The 17,223-nt window shown below is 56.0% G+C and overlaps 1 protein-coding gene across 3 annotated transcripts in view; it reads right to left on the reverse strand.

The window, feature by feature from the left end:
- Window positions 1–17,223, reverse strand: part of RASA3 (RAS p21 protein activator 3) — a 76,975-nt gene that overhangs the window by 17,350 nt on the left and 42,402 nt on the right. For all 3 annotated transcript variants that reach the window (XM_003131110.5, XM_021065987.1, XM_021065990.1), the window contains exons 4-6: window positions 9,767–9,861; window positions 5,008–5,084; window positions 90–170 (exon numbers count right to left, since the gene is read on the reverse strand). In XM_003131110.5, the coding sequence (XP_003131158.2) occupies window positions 90–170; window positions 5,008–5,084; window positions 9,767–9,861 (253 nt within the window). The remainder of the gene's footprint in view (window positions 1–89; window positions 171–5,007; window positions 5,085–9,766; window positions 9,862–17,223) is intronic.

Raw genomic sequence — 17,223 nt, forward strand, 5'->3', positions numbered from 1 at the left:
TGGAGGCGATACAGGGAACAAAGGGACATGAGGCCGCACCCCCGCTTCCAGAGGAATCCCACCACCTTCCAGGCTGCAGCCAGACTTGCCTGCATGGTCCTGCCAGCGTCACTGTGGCGTAGGGGTCACACTGCCCATTCACGATGGGGAGGCCCTGGCACTCCAGGATGCTAAGGAGAGAAGCAGAGGGTCAGAAAGGGACATGAAGCCCAGGGTGTCTCTCCAGGCCACCCTGGGGTCCAAGAGGGCAGCTGCGTCAACAGCTCAGGGCCAAGAGCCTCGAGTCCCTGCAAAGTGCTGATCACCAACTGCCCGGGGGTTCTGCAGTGGCCAGCAGTCAGCAAACACCCGGGAGCAAAGGCAAGCGTGCCTGCCTTCGGGAGAAAGGAAAAGCAGCCTCGGTTGAGGAGGACATGTTTCTGGTGTCAGCTGAAAAAAACGCACAACCTAAAGCGGGAGAATTATGCTTTATTAGCTGGACACTCTGAGGATTGCTCTGAAGAGGAGGAGGAGGAACAGGACATGCAGGAATTTTTACAACCAAAACCCTGTACTTGGAACCTCAGAACGATTCCTATTAACCAGGACGACCAGCATCCTCAAGCGGATGACACAAGCACTCTTCTGCGTATGGGCAGATGCAAGAGACCGGGCTTGCGTTCCGTCAGTGTGACGCCTCGCTGTCAGGGCCAGCACCCTGCTTTCTCCTCCTGAGTCTGCTCAGGGCTCCCTGAGGGCTTGATGGCTGCTACGTCCTTTGTTGACAGAATTTTTGTCCACTCTGGTGATGCTTCTTCACTTCCTAGGAGCTCCGGAGAGATTTGCCAGCCTGTGGTTTACCTCCCGTAGCCCTGCCAGGGGGCAACTGCGGTTACTCACCGGCTGGCGGGAGCGCTCAGAGCCGCAGCCTCTGCACGGCCTTCAAAACCCCTCTTGGTGCGAGATGCACTCAGGCTTCACACCGACCCCGCTTGTAGGCCCAGGGCCACCAACTGGCTCCTGGCTCCCTGGGCTCTGGGACACCAGCTCTTAGTCCACCCTTGTCACTACTCCATCACCCGTCACATTGGCTACTATCCCTGGACTGTCCTTTCTCCTGCTTCTGGCCGGTGTCAACAGAGGCTGGTCACTGTGCACTTCACGTTGTTGGTGAACAGACTCTGGGCTCCTCTGCAAAGGACAGAACCGCTGGGCCTTGTGCTCTCAGTGGTCTGGGGTCTTCTATTTGAGGAGCAATTCTTGTTTGCAAAGTCAGGGAGGCCAGCGGCCCTGTCTGGGGACAGTTTGGCCTGGAGTCTATGCAGAGTCCAAGGGCAGGCAGGCTCTCCCCTGGGACCCCCAGCTCTGTGGCTCCTTCACCCCACAGCCCCTCGCTCGCCTGGCCATGAGGGGCTCCACCCTGCAGGTTCGTGCAGGTCCGGGGAGCACCATGAAACCCTCTCCCTGCCAGAGCGCTCCCAGCTCCAATCTCTGGGTCTCCAGGCTCTCCTGGGGCACCTGCTGGAGGAAGGCTGGCACCTGGGGTGCATCGTCTGCTCCCCCACATGGGATCCAAGGGCCCTCAGCCCCCACGACTTAGTCCTTGTGTAGGGGGGAGGGAATCTGGTCCCACTGGCCCGCCCTGGCCAGGAGCACAGCCCCAACCTCATGCTCTGATTTGGGGGATCCGAGGGCGCCACTTTTCTTGCCATCGGAGGTTGGGAGACCACGGCTCCACTCGCTCCTGTGCACACTGGGCGGCCCAGCCAGTGCTGACCCCGCGACGCCTGTCTGGCCATGTGCTCCTCCTCGGAGGGGCGGCCCTGGTCCTCTCCTCCCTCCACCTCTGCTGCCTTGTCTGTCGCCCCATCAGACAAGGCCGGGCCCGCTGTCGACTTCAGCTGGCGTCTTCAACTCCTGACTGCACTCTTCCTGGAGTGTTGCTGTGTCTCTCCCTGCTCCCAACCTGGTCTCAGGTCATCTTCCTTGGTGAACTGACTCATCCCTGACTAGTGCCTGCCGAGCTCTCACGTCGCAGGCACTTTTCCGGGGACAGGCCAGGAGCCCAGAGCCAGATGGGAGCTGGTGTGCAGGGTTCACATCCAAGAAGCTCCGGGCGGCTGGGGCCCAGCAGCCCGTGGGGTAACACACAGGAGGAGCACACTAGGTGTGACCAGAGAGTACACGGTGACCCCCAGGTGAATGGGGGTGCTGGGGGGCTGCAGGGCAAGCCCTCTCTCAGGCGTCAGGGCGGTGAGGGCCTCAGAGGCAGCAGCCCGAGGCTGGGACAAAGGCTGGGTGCCAGGCAAATGCATTTCCATCCCTTCGGGATGCCAACGGTCTGAATGAGATAGCGGTTTTCTCGGCAGTGGCTTGGACGGTGCCGGTAGAGCTGCTGAGTCTCAGAGAAGTGCGGCAGCTGCCCATCCAACGTCACTTTCCGTCCTTGCAGAGCAACGTGGGGGGGTGGTACCCTAACTGAAAACAAAGCCTGGCACCGGCCGCAGACACGCAAAGGTGTCTCGGAGGACGATGGGTGCAAAGGGCCCAACGGGAAGGCAGGCGGTGTGGCCCATCCCTGCCCCCCCAACTGCGGGTGTCGCTTCACCAGCCCCACAGCTCTGGGGATCAGAGGGCAGCTGCACCAGCCGGGAGCCCCCGGGCGGCCTGGGACACATCCAGCCCTGGAAAATGTACGTCCGCACACAGTGCACTTGTCCGAGCTGAGCTTCTGCAACTCGCAGGGATGTTACAGGGGAAGGAAGGACACTCTGAAACATACTAAGTGGCTAAAGCAGTTGGCTGACCTGGAATCTAACTGCTGGACCTACGATGCCTGCGTGCCCTCTAATGCGTGCAGGTTCCGCTCCACCTGACGCCCAAATCCTGGTCTTGTGGCACGCTGCAGGGACTTCCGCCCCCACGCCTCCCTCCTCCCCTGATGCGGCACATGCCAGCCCCCCCGCCCCAGTAACCAGGTGCCGCTAAGGTTACAAACTGGCCTGACACAGAGGATGGATGGACGTGGAAGGGAGCCGCCCCCAGTGACAAGGGTGCCAGGATTCGCTGTCAGAAACTGGCTCTTCCTGAGCCGAGGGTCCAAGGAGGAGCAGGATCCCCACCAGCCCAATGAGGTGGGAGCCCTGATGCCCACTGGTCGGGGGAGGGGCATTTGGAAGGTCCACTCAGCGTTCCAGGCCATGAACAGGTAGGCACGGGTGCTCACGGCCTGCTATCAAGGACTGGTCCTATCCATGTAGAGAAGGGACCCAGGTCAGAGGGAAAAGGCAGGCACCTGTCTGGCCAGGATGCCTGACTCATGCTCAGGTGAGGGTCCCACACATCCTGCCCTGGAGCTGGCAGAGGATGGAGGGGACAGTGGGGATGGAGGGGATGGTGGGATGTAGGGAAGGTGGGGATGGCAGGGATGGGAGGGGTTGGAGGGGACAGTGGGGATGGTGGGGCAGGTGGCTGTGACATTGCTGGAAGGTTCTGCCCTGATAACCCAGCCTCCATTTCAGAGTGCTGCCCTATGGTCACCCAGGCAGGACTACTGTTGCCCCAACAAGCAGGGCACACCCGCCTCCATCACACAGAGGCGGGGCTGGACGGCAGCTCTCAGGATGGGGCCCTGGCCCACAGCTCCTGTGTTCACCCCTGCTCTTCCCTCTGCCCAGCCTGGTCCATGCCTCCCCACCAACGCCTGCTTTCTTGCCTAGAAGGGTCATGTTAAACAGCCATAAGTCTCTTTTTAAACAAGGGATAAACCTGTAAGAAAGAAAACAGCGGACCGTCCCCTCACTGCTGTAGGGTCTGAGAGCACAGCTGCTGTCTTAAAAGAAAGGGCCCAGCAAAGGCGCAGAGGACAAGCTCGCGGAGCTCATCGCCCTGGTTGCAGAAGAGGAAACCACACCCTTTGGAGGCCACGCCCCTCACGTGTCCCACGCGTGCCCTGCATGTTCTATGGCGACCTCCCTGCAGCCTGAACTCACCCGGCGCTGCAGTCAGCCAGCGGGCGATGAGTGGGGTGGGCTGAGCTGTGGGCACCCGGGGCCCCTGAGACAGTGGATGGGGGACCCTCCTCGCCTCCTCCCCAGGCCTCCTGTGAGCGCAAGCTGGGGTCTCTTGGGCCCCCACCTCCAGCAGGCAGACCCCTCCTGCCCCTCACCGGGCAGGAACCACGGACTCTCCAAACACCTGTGGGCTCTGGGGGGCAGGGTCACTGTCTGCCCACTGCCCGCGGGTCTCGCTGCGGGGCAGCCGCCTGGTGGACCCTGATCACGCGCGTGAGGTCTCTGTGTCTGGAACCTCGGTGTCCAGCTCCCTCCGGACCCCCTGAGGGTCGAGAGCCCCGCCATGAGGTACGGAGACGCTCACACACACACTTTCACACCTGCATTCACACACACACAGACACACCTGCACACACAGGCACACTGCATACAGACACGTGCACACACACAGGCACACACGTGAACACCCAGGCGCAGTGACACGTACACACACATGTACACACAGACACATTTACACTGCACACACATGTATACTCAGGCACAGACACGTGCACACACGTGTATACACATGCACACACAGGCTCACGTGCATGCTGACATGTGCACAACTCACATGCACACAGTGCAAGCTCACAGTGCACACACGCACACAGACATGTGCACACTCACCAAGCATTACAGGGTAGAAGGAGCTCTGGATTCGGGGTCAGAGACCTGAAGTCAGACCCAGCTCTGCCCCAGCCAGGGGCACCCCCTCACTGTTTTCCCGTGAGTGACGCCGGGGGTGTCCCCAGTGCCTCTGCCTAAGCACTGCACTGAATGACCTCGGCTCTCTGCAAAGGCAGACACATCCCCCCAGGGTGAGATCTGTGTTACTGGCGAGGCCACGTCATCTGGGGGAACCTCCAAGTCTGGAATTCTGAGTCATTGCTTTCAAAACACAAGCCGCCCTGCTCCCTGGGGGTCAGACGCACACTCTCGGGCAGACGGGCTGCAGGGACACCCCATGTCTTACCGCGCGGCCAGCTTGTGGCAGACGACGCCCGAGTCGGTGATGACCTCACTCAGCCTCAGCTCCAGGTGGACTTTGCCCTGAAAGGCACAAGCAGAGGGTCAGGGTGGTCACGCACAGGGGGGCTCACAGTCTACCATCGCCTGGCCTTGAGCGGCGGCCGCTGTGTCCCTCCACCTCCCTTAGATGCCAGGGGCTTAAAGGTCCCGCTCTGCTGACGGCAGGTGCTGCTTCAGAAGAAAGAAGGCAAATGGCACAAGGAAAAGGGCTCGAGGAGCAGTGACCCAAGGTGTCTGATGTCCACTTTGGGCCTCGGGCGGGCGTGGGCAGCTCTGCCCCAACATCTTGGTGCTTCTGTGTCTGTGCTGAGTCTGGACTGGAGGCCAGACCCGCAGCCCTGCTCTTCAGGAGGAAAGTGATGCTCGCAGGCGCTCCAGGGAGGGAGCGGCAGAGCAGTGTGTTTGTGTGTGTGTGTGTGTGTCGGGGGGGGGGGTGCCCAGGTCACTGTCATGGACACAAAGAGAAGGAGAGGGAAGTAGAGCTCCCCAAAAGTCTGAGGAGGCGGCGTGGTGCACATGTCTCCGTAAATTAAACTTTCATTCGAAACGGAGCCCAAACTAGAAGCTGGGCTTCCTCTCCTGGGGCGGCGTTTTCTTGCAGAGGCAGCAGGTGGCGGCAGACCCGTGAGTTAAACTGGGGCCACCTGGGAAGACAGTACAGGACACACGACAAACACAGGTGGCAGAGAGGGCGCCTCCACAACAGCCCGGGGCCTTCGGCTCGGCTCAGGGCTCCTCATCTCACATGTGGGCGGCCTCACCTCCCGCACAAACAACCTTGCCACATACACCAACACTCAGGGGACCGAGGGACACACCCTGTGCCCGGGGCAGGCAGGAAGTGGTTTCCCGGCTCAGCCTCCTCACGATCACTCGGCCTTGGGGGAGCTCCACCCCTCGGCCACAGACACAGCTGCTCCTTTGGCCCCAACAGGACCCCCTCCAGGGAGAGAGTCATAGGCCCACCCTGGCTGAGGCAGGGTCGCCCACCTCCCATAGGGCCTGGAACCTGTGCCCACAGAGGGTCGAGCTGCATCTTGCATGTGAACCACCAGCCCAGGCAAGACGTATTAGGACTTAGACAAGAGCCCTCGCATTTACGTTGGTCTATGAGATAAAACCTTAGGACAGAGCACCGAAAATGCTGATTTTATCATCTTCCCCAGTCTTAACTAAAGAGTGAAGTTTAAAAAAGCAACTGGACTGAACAGTATCACCAGCCCACACGGAACATCCATGGAACCGACCAACCTGGGCCCTAAACACACAATAGCAATTCTAAGAAAACAAAAATCATGTCACAGTGCCTCTCAGACCACAGGGGAAACTAAACGAGAAATCAGTGACAGAAAGAGCTAGAAAGTCCCCAAATACACCAAACTTAAACAACACACTTTCAAATAATAAGCCAAAGAAGAAGTCTCAGGAGAAACAGAAAAACACTTTGAATTCATTTGTTTTCATAAGTGAAAATAAAACATCCAAATTTGTGGGATGCAGCAAAAGAATGCCTAGAGGGAAATTTAAAGCAGTGAATGCATGTATTGGAAAAGAAGGCCTAAAACCCAATAATCTAAGCTTCCACCTTAGGACTCTAGAAGAAGAAGGGCAAACTAAATTCAAAGTAAGCAGAAGAAAAGAAATAAAAATAAGTAGAGCAGAAATCAATGAAACTGAACATAGGAAATCAATAGAGAAAACAAACCAACCAAATCTGTTATTTTGAAAAGATCAATAAAATTGATAAATGTGTAGTCACCCTAGGAAGAAAGAGAAGACGCAAATTGCTAAAAACGGAAATGAAAGCAGAGCCATCACTCCTGAGCTCATGAAACCACCTGTGGGTCTGATGGTGGAGGCAGGTCACTGCCCACCTGTCAGACCAGCAGGATCCACTGCACAGGGCCACCCCCACGTAAGCCGCGGGTGTCAGGGAATAATAAGGTGCCAATGGCAGTAAATGCACCTCGAGAGGCCAACCTTGCGGGTGGGAGCACATGGGTTCTTGGTACTTTCCATTCAACTCTTCTGCATAGAACTGCTCGACAAGAAGTTTATTAATTAAGAGAGAAGACAGCACCAGTGGCTCCTGTGCATTTTCACAGGAAGGGGTTGGTGCCTGGCCTGCAGAGGGGCTGCACGTGGCCAGAGGCGTGCTTGCGGCAGTAGAACGAGCCCTCGCTGTCCTGTGCTCCTTCTGCGAGAGGTCAGCGCAGAGCAAACCTGGGGCCGAGGAGACTGAGCACTGGCCCTGTGCGTGCGCTCACAGACACACAGACACCCCACCCTCACCCCAGCAGGAGCTGAGACCATTGAGAGGGCAGACAGCCTGAAGGCCGCCAAGAGAAGCACAGGGTCCCTGGAGGGCACGGGGAGGCCACAGATCTCCTCTCCTCCCGGAACTCCCATGCCTTAGGAAGACCAGGGCCTTGGAAGTGGATGGCTGTGGACACAGAGGACACACCCAGGGCATCGGCTGTGAGGCTGGAGTTCCCATCCCGCTAGGGGGTGAATGGGCTGCACTTCGCTGTGGCAGCTCGACTGTCTTCACCCCTTTGGGAACTTGTGTTGCAACAGCACAAAGCAAGGCTCGAGGCTGCAGCGACCTCGGGGGAGTCGGAGGGCTGGGAGGCTCAGGGAGGGGCCCTTGGGGACGTGAGCGTGCATTTTGGCCACCGCTGCCCAGCAGGGACTGTGGTCCTGGAGGGGCCCAGCCTGGGCCCGGGAAGGAAGAGAGCATCTGGTCCTTTTCAACAACGTGATGAGCAGACCTTCCAAACCTCAGCTCCAGAGGGGCTTCCATCTTCCTCCTCCCCCGGTTCAGTGACTCACTGGTCTCCTTGGCCCTGGTTTTGCGATGCTTCCTTGGCCTGCTAAGCGATGGCTGGGGAAGCCATGCGCGTCCACTGTCCTTCTGTAACCGAGACACGACCTTTCGGAATGACGCGTGGCTGCAGGGACAACACCCACCTGCCCCTTTAAAGGCCGCTGCTGCGTGGCAGCCTGACAACTCGGTGTGGAAACTGAGCAGCTGTCGACCACACAGTCACCCTCCATCTGAAGCAGCGACGGCACCACCGTGTGTAAATCGGGGGTCAGTACCCTCGTCACAGGGACAGACCATGAACCACCCGAAATGCACAGGCTGCACAGTGAACACGCGTCTGTGTTGACAAGGCTGTGATGACCCAGTGGCTCCAGATCTGGATAGTGGTGGCTACACAGCCACACGCGTGAGACACGGCACAGCACGTGCACACATGACTGGTGAGGCCTGAATGGGGTCGGTGACCTGAAGTCCCCAAAAGGGATGTCACCATGGGGTCAGCAAAGGGACACAGCCTTGCTCCCCACTTTCCCCAAAACAGATGTCACCGTGGGGGCCCAGTGAGGGGACATGACCTTGCTCCCCATTTTTAGTCTTCGAGGGTAACCAAGAGCACACATCACTCCCTGAGCAGAATTTCCATGACTTCCAGTAAATCTGGAACCATTTCAAAATCAAAAGTTAAATTTTTTTTTTTAAAGGCAAGAAAAAGGAAAAGCTACACCTGCCAACAAAACCAAACTTCCATCTGGGGACTAAACAGCAGGCAGACATGTGGAGATACCGTTCATTGTGGCCACGGGCAGCTCGCTGCAGGACAACAGTGGTGGGGCAGCTGGTGTGACCCAGTTACAAAGCACGTCTCTCAGCACAGGCAGCGGAAACGTCTGCCTAAAGGGGAGCTTTGCAGGTCCCTATTTCCCCCGATGTCACCAGCCGTCACTGTCAGGACACTGCTCTTGCACTTGGGGGTCTGCTCTCAGTTCTGAGTAAGTACAGCCGCACGCGTGGCCCCAATGGAGTTAACTCAGCGTGAAGCTACGCTCACTGTGTGCCAGCCACTCAGCGCCTCAATGAGACCCTCTGGCTGTCTCTTCGCCGAAGTTTGGGGGTCAACCCCGGTGGCCACCAGCAGCCTCAGCAGCAGAAACCGAGCCTCTGTTGGCAGGTTCTGAGCTCGGCCCAAGGCCGAGGGTCCACGAGAAGCCCAGTGGATACATGGCCCAGCCAGGCTTCCAGACACAGGCCCGGGAGGCAGCCCAGCCAGGCTTCCAGACACAGGGCCGGGAGGCCAGGAGGCTTCGGGAGGGGGCCATTCGGGATTCTGTCTGTGACGCCACCCTACTGTTTGCAAGACCTCGCCTTACAGAGGGCCAGGGTCACAAACTGGCTGAACTCGGAGCAGGCCTGGCCTGGCCTGAAATTCTGGACGTGGGCACGGGCTCAGGACAGGCCTGACTGGAAACACAAGCCAGGGTCAGTAGGGAAGAGCAGATGCGGGCGGCCCTCCCAAGGCCTCTCCTAGACCCTGGTCCTGGGAGTGCCTTCCCCTGGCCAAGGGGTCACTCCCCCAACACACGGTCGGGAGCTCGGATGGTGCTCCGTCACTCTGGACACCGCCTTCTGCCCCAGCCGCGCTGCTGAGGCCACAGCCTCGTCTTTTCCCCCTCATTCGCCCATTACCTCAAACTGTGTTATATTCTTCATCGTACATTTTTCAAGCTGCAGGACAAAGTCTGACAAAAACCAACGGGACAAACAAAGCTAACAAGCTCGGGAGGTCACACAGGAGGGCAGCTGCCGATCCCCGTCAGGACCAGAACACGGCGCCTGTTTCTTTGGGCACGACCAGCTCTCTCCCCCGCTGAGGCCTCACCTGCACCTCGGAGTCTGCGTCCACGTGCTGCAGCTGGAACCACGTGTCCCTGTTGTGGTACTTCTGCAGGTCCTCCTTCTGAATGGCCACCTTGCCTAGAATGTCAACGCAGAGGAGACACGGTCACGAGGGGCCAAGCCTCCGACCCAGCGAGTCTGCGAGCAGAGTTGCTCCACCGTCGCCCCGGTCATTTCAGACGGGAAAACGCGGAACAGATGATCAGGTAAACTGACCGGTCACTTCCCAGGCGTCCACAGCCTCCTCCCTCATTGCCCAGGCCACTCAGGCCCTGGGGAGCGTGGGGGGTGGGGAGGGGGCTGAGCAGGTGCCCAAGACCCTGACGGCCGTGCCGCAGAGCTGGACAGGTGAGTCTGCTGGGAGGGCTTTGCCACAGATTCCATGGAAACACGTGTGCTTGTATGAGCTGCAGCTTTGGGTTCATGTGTGCGCACACCCAGCTTGCAGGGAGTGTGTGCACGTGTGCATGTGTGCGTGGAGGCAGCTTACACGTGTGTGTGGGGGGCGTGCACATGAGGGCAGCTTACATGGTGTGTGGGGGGGCAGCCTGCATGATATGTGTGTGCGCGTGTTTGTGCGTGCGCAGGCAGCTTACACAGTGTGTGGTATGTGTGCACACGTGTTCCCCTCGAGCCTGTGGGTGCAGCTGGAATGGGTGATTAGCCCTGTCTGGGTCTGTGAATCAGTGTCTCTCAAGGAGTGAGCACAGGCCGTAGAAACGCTGGAGAGTTTTCTAAATTCAGGTTCCCGCCCACCCCCCACCCCAGATGAGAAGACAAGCTTCGTTTTCACTAGAGAACTTCTGTGAGTCCCAGAGTTTGAGGACACCCTCTCTAGACAGTTCTGCATTCCTGACACAGGCTTGGTACTTGGGAACCAGAATTTCAGTGAAAATACACATGTAAATGTACATTAGCTGGTGTAGACTTAGAGTATTTAAACACACATACACAACCATCATGCACTGTTACTCACTCACCGTATTTATTCCAAACAGGGACTTGGGCAGTTAGCAAGCGCAGGCCCATGGCTTGGGAAGACAGAGGGCACTGGACTTCCTGGCCCCACAGCCCAGTGGCCTCGAGCACAGGGACCACACTGTCCTGTGCCCGGCCACGTAAGCACCCGGGGTTTACATGCATGTGCACGTGATACACACACACAGACACGTAACGTCTTACATACATTACAAATCACATACAGAAAAGGAGTGACAGGGACAACATGGAAGTAAGATTTTCTAAGTTTGAATGCTTTCTTTCTGCACCCGGGACACACACAGCCTCATCGAGGCCCTTGGTCCAACTGCCCAAGATGAAGCTTTGAGTCCCTGAGGCCCGTTTCGCCCCAGCGTCATCTGCTGCTTGGGACGCCTCGCCAGGCCCTGTCTCCATTCTGCGGAGCCCCGAGCTGGCCAACCAGCCCTGCTGGCCCACGTCAGAGTTCTCTTCTCAAGAGAAGACATCTATTTCAGTTTCCGTGCAAGCCTGTGCAGCGCCAGCTGGACGGGAGGCTCCGGCAGCCCCACAGGAGGCCCGACCCTCTCCCAGCGGGTGCATGATCTCCCGCCAGCCCCTCACCCCCATCCTGTCCTGCGCCGTCCTGGGGGGCAGGCCACAGATGCCCCCCATCCCCCCATGGTTCCAGGCTGCTCGCCTCCCCGCTGCGGCTCTGCCTCCCTGCCTCTCTCCCATGGCTGCTTCTTCCCCAAACGCCCAGTCCTCTGAGGTCCTCTTGCAAAGCCACTTTCTCTTAGCTGTCCCCAGGGGTCTGCAGGGCCCAGACTTTTGCTCCCAAAGCCTCACTTCTGCTCCCAAGCCTCTGCAGTGGCCCAGCCCAGCTCCATCCGTTCATCAGCGAGAGATTTAAGGAAAAGGACGCTTGCTCGCTCTGCAGGGCCCACACTTCTGCTCCCAAGCCTCGCTGCGGCCCAGCCCAGCTCCATCCGTTCATCAGCGAGAGATTTAAGGAAAAGGACGCTTGCTCTCTGGGCCTAAGAGAGCTCAGTATATGCTCCCCCCACACGCGGTGGGCGTCTGCGCTGCAGGCAAGTGAGAAGTGACAGGTGAGAGAAGGATAGATGTGCCCCCAGGGCTGCCTCCAGAGAGGCCAGGTGGGCTGGGCCGTGAGGAAGCCCAAGACCCCCTCGCCGTTACTCTCCTACTGTCGCTGCCTCAGGGACAGAAAGCCCTCTCCTTGTCCTGTCCTTTCTGAGAACGTGCCATCCCCCTGCTAAGGCCCTGTGGGCCCACCTGTCACCAGTCCTGAGTTACTAGTCGCTGAGGCTTCTCTCTGCCAACTGGGCTGCAGGGTTCAAAGTGTGCTTCTCTTTTGTTAATCTGCCTTCTGTCTAACTCCGCAGCCCCTGCACTGCCCAGAGCACCCAGGCGACCGGGAACCAGACTCCCTCCTTCACACCTTGGACTCCAGACTGCAGGCGATGCTGTCCCCGGTGCTGGGACCGAAGGCGGCTCCGTTCAGCCACTGTCGCCTGCCTTCACCCTCCACCTCCCCGCCTGCTGCCACCCAGCGTCCCAGCACATCCACCTCGGCCCCCACGCTCACCCCCAGCCTGTCACACCGCCTTGGCAGAGGCCCGCTGGCGGTTCAAGGCCAGCCTTCCGTCCACAGCACTCAGGGCACTCACAGGTCAAAGCATTGCCCGCCCAACCTCGTTGGCTCGGCTCTGGCCACGCAGAACCATCTGGGGCCAAATCCTGCCTGGCCACAGGCCTTCTGGGGCATTTAGGCCATGGCCCTCAGGCAGCGGGTGGAGCGCAAGCAAGGGGGCAGCAGAGGGCAGAAAAACACGGGGGCACAGGCCCCGGAAAGCGGGTGCGCCACAGAAACTCAGAGAACCGGAGTGCAAGCCACGTGGAATTTCCTCCAACCAGCATCGAGTTACGAGGACAGGACGCCCCCCGGCCCCCCGCGACTCCCCCCAACTTCTGGTCTTGGGGGCATCAGCCCGAGGCCCTGACAGGGTCCCCCCACCTCCGACCACGCCCAGCGCGCCGTCACTGGGCAGCCCCAGGGACGAGCCCCTCCTGTGCGCGTGGCTCCTGCACAACCGCATTCTTTCCCCAGATGGGAACAGGATTTTGAGCCTTGCGGGAATAAAGCCACAAGAAATAGAAACTTCTCAGAACTGAATTGGGCAACATATTTCACTGAAAAGGGATCGAGAAATCTTCAGACTCTGTGATTAGCTCAGCTGGATAGAAGGATTACATTCGTAGCCTGAAATTTTAAGGAACTCCAATGTTTTTATGAGCTTTTATTGGAATAGGGAGGAGTCATGTACTTTATGCTCAGATGACTCCTAGGCCTTACTCATCATTACTACTTTTTATTTTTGGAAGTACTTAAAATAATTTTAAGTAGGTAATACAGGAACATAGAACAGAATTCAAAACATTCCAAGGGTATAAAATACAGCCAAGAGTAAGCTTCTCTCTTCCCTACTATAGGTTCCCACTTCAGGGTCACTCTGTCACCAGCTTCCAATCTGACCTTCTGGAGATGGACCACACTCAAGAACACACGAGTGTGCACACTGCAAACATGATGGTAATGTTTCTACAGGCTGTCCTGGAGAGCACCTGGTCTTAACCACAAGGTCCCCTTGAATGCGTCTGATGTGTCACACCGCACAGTTGCCCACTCGATCCTGGTGACATCAGGTTACTACATCCCTCTGGGCCTCAGGTTCCACGTGGACAGAGGGGGCGCTGCTTGCTGTCCACCACTAAAAACCCTGTGCATCCCTTCCTCTGATGGTGACTGCAGCTGTCAGGGTCTGTCAGAAGACAGAAGCATGTCAGGTGGCTTGGTGGGGGCATGTGCCATGGGGACCAGGTATGGTAGCGTCAGAGGAGGCAGGAAAGGTAGGCAGCCAGGGTGAGACCTGCAGGATTGCAACTACGGTTGGACCGAAGGAGAGAGAGCCATGTGCCTCCCTGAGACAGGTAACAGAGAACAGGTCCCATCACTCCTGTTTAACCTGGAGTCCTAGCAGGTGTGGAGGCAAGTGGAAGGACAAGGGCCGTAGACTGGAAAGGAAAAAACGTAAGTCTTTACTCACAGAATCTACAGAAGGATCTACAAGAAAAGCTAGCAGGACAGGTGTGTTTAGCGAGACCACAGACTACAAAGTCAATACGTAAAAATCAATTGTATTTGTACATGTAAGTAATGACAATGAAAACTGAAATTGAAGATAACAAGAGCACATTCACAAAATGATGCTTTTTTGAGCCACTGGTGTACAAACCTTAGAAATCTTTGTCTACGCCATCAAAAATATAAAATGCAGGGATAATTTTTTTAAAAATATATAAATATAAACACACACATATATTGTGTTGCAGGATGTGTATTATGAAAATGCATCACAAAACACTGACAGGAGGAGAGAAATTAAAGACCCAAGTACGTGGAGAGACACGTCAGGTTGAAGGCTTGATTTTGTGAAGGTGTTAGTTCTCACATTAAACCACAGATCAATATAGTTATAGTCGTTTTGGAAATTGAGAAGCTGATTGAAAATGTAAATGACAGTTCAAAGGACCTAGAACAGCAAAACGAGCTTGGAAAAGAACAAAGTTGGTGAGCTCATGGAACTGATTTAAGACCTGCCATGAAGATGCAAGAATTGAGACAGGGTGGTACGGGAAAGAAACACAGGTCAGCGAACAGAACAGAGAAGCCAGAAAGAGACGCACACATGTAAAGTCGGCTGATTTTCAAAAGGAGCTAAGGTAATTCAACTAGACATTTGTAAGGAGAAAAACGAACCCTGACTCTTTTTACCTGTCATATGTAAAATTCACTTGAAATAGGTCTAAACCCAAGAGCTAAAACCAAAAGTTCTCTAGAAAAGACAGAAGAAAAATTTCACAACATAGGGTAGGCAAAGATTTCTTAGATATGACTCCAAAAATAGAAATCCTAAAAAAAAAATTTGATAACTTGGACTTTATCAAAATTTAAAACTTGGGCTCTTCAAAAGACGGTGGTAAGAAAATGAAAAGACAGCCACAAACTAGACGACAATACTTACAAATACATACCTGATAACGGAACTACACCCAAAATACATGTTTTAAAAACTTAAAAAACTCAAAAACCACAAGACAACCTAATCAAAAGGGCAGAGGATTTGGACAATTTGCCAAAGAGCTACAGATGGGGAGCAAACTTATGAAAGATGCCCAACATCACTCTTCACCATGAAAACGCATTATTCACCACAGAACCTGCAATAAGACACCACACACACATCAGAGTGGCAAAAATAAATTAACAATAAGAGCTGGCGAAAAAGTGTTGGAGGGAATTCAGAACAGGGCACTCAGGGAAACAGGCTGGCAGTGTGGAGGAGAAACGTTCTCCACCTACGCGTTTGGGCTCCCTGCATCCAGAACGAGAGGCAAGCAGAGTTTGTGACCACGCCTCTCTCAGACAGACGAGGCGGCCAGGACAGCAGCATCTTGACCTGAAGCAATGGCACCGATTTTCAGAGCGGTGACAACGCAAGGCCGACGAGCCCTGAGGGTCGAGGCAGGTGCTGCACTCGGGACGTGATGCCCCAAAGACTGCAGTGAGCTTCGCTCCTGGGCTCCCCAGGGTTGCCTCCGAGCTGACGCGTGTCTGGGCTCCTGGGCTGTCTCAGGTTAACCTGCTTCTGTGGCAGAGAGATTTTCTTGTGTCTGTTTCCTCTCAACTGCCTTCAGCTCAAACAAATCTTCATGCCAAAGGGGCCTAGTTGGGGATGGCGAATTCTGCTGTCCTTTAAAACTCGCGGCACCCGCCAGCAATCCCTCTCTCAGGCCTCCTCTGTAAGAAAGTTGCCAACACAAAGACCAAGACAAGAATGCCTATGACAGCTTTTTGTTCAAATCACTAAAACTGGGCACAACTCCATACCCATCGAGGGCACTTCCCGCAACGGACACCATATGTAAACGATACCGCAATAAACCTGTCTTAGAAACAAAAGACACAAGGTCTCATTTCACCCAGCCCCCTTTAACGGAGAAACTGCAGAAGCCCCTGCCAGCCCCCAGGCTGGAGGGACAAAGTGGGGATGGTGGGGCGAGCCAGACCCCCAAGAAAGCCAGAAGTGGGACAGAGGGGTGCCCCGGTGTCCTGCTCCCCGAGCCCCAGCAGCCCACTCCATCTGGAGAGGTGGCCCTGACCCAGCACAGCCTCAGCCACACTCCACGCGTGCGTCTCCATGGGCCCCTGGGACCTCCCCCGCCTGCCCCCGCTGCAGCGGGGCCCACGTGCATCTGCGCCAGGAGAACCCGTGAGATGCCAACAGATCACACGCGCCGTGAGAAGCTGGTGACACTGTGCTTATTTCTGTGACACAAATTTATACCCTGGAACTTGGTTTCTCATCCTAGTAACAACATAATTACTAGTCATAACTTTAAATTATCTCTAGAGATCCAGACACCCTCTTATTTTTATGGCTGTGAGAACGACAGTGAAAACATTTAAATCTGGTTGCACGCCGACACATCCCAATTTTGAAGCCACCAGGAACTGCTAAACCATGGTTTTGCAGGTTGTTTTCAAAAATAGCAGGTGCCTTAAACAGAACCATTAACAAACATCTTATTTGATTGAGAGATATAACCCCAGAACCAACCTGACAAGGCGCTCTACTTAAAATGTCCAAAGATATTTTAAAACTTCTTTTTCCTTAGGACTATCACTCAAAAAAGCTCCCATGGGCCCCCAAGAATTAGCCAAATCCCTCTTCATCCTGGTTTAACCTGCGCCAACCACCCTGACTGGTGCACCCCGTCCTCCGTCAGGTAGCACATCATCCTCCAACCCACGATGTGCTCCCCTCCTTTCCTCCTTGAACAGACCTTGGCCCCAGGTCACAGGATGTTTGCCCAGCAGATACGAAAGAAACGCTCCCGCAGGTGAAAGTGAGAACACGTGAAAACCCACTCACCAGCCTCCACAGACCATGCGAGAGGCACCATGGCTCTTGGGAGCCGACTCAGGATAAGCCACACGTGACCAAAGGAGCCTGGGTGATGGGGAGGGGAAGGCAGAGGGGGTCAGGACAGGAGCGAGTTCTGGGTGAGGGGCAGAGGGGCCACGAGAAGGTCTTTAGGGAGGGAAGTGGCCTCCGAGATGACCGAAGCCAGTGTGGACACTCCTCTCTCCTCCCACAGCTCTGCCAACTCTTCTCACATCTCCACCAAGGTGACAAATGTTTGCTGTGCACCTTCATCTAAGTGTCTTACCCTCTCTGAGCCTCAATTTCTGCTTCATACAGCAAGTAGAGGTGATACCTAGTTTCTGGGGTGAGTAAAAGCTTCAGTGCTTTCATGCCCATGAAAACACAGGGCCTGCCATGTGGAGGCATCAGCATCTGCATTTCCTTCTAATGATCAGAGTCATCAGAGGAACCC

Source organism: Sus scrofa, chromosome 11 (assembly GCF_000003025.6).
Source record: "Sus scrofa isolate TJ Tabasco breed Duroc chromosome 11, Sscrofa11.1, whole genome shotgun sequence".
In the NCBI taxonomy this organism is placed as follows: domain Eukaryota; kingdom Metazoa; phylum Chordata; class Mammalia; order Artiodactyla; family Suidae; genus Sus; species Sus scrofa.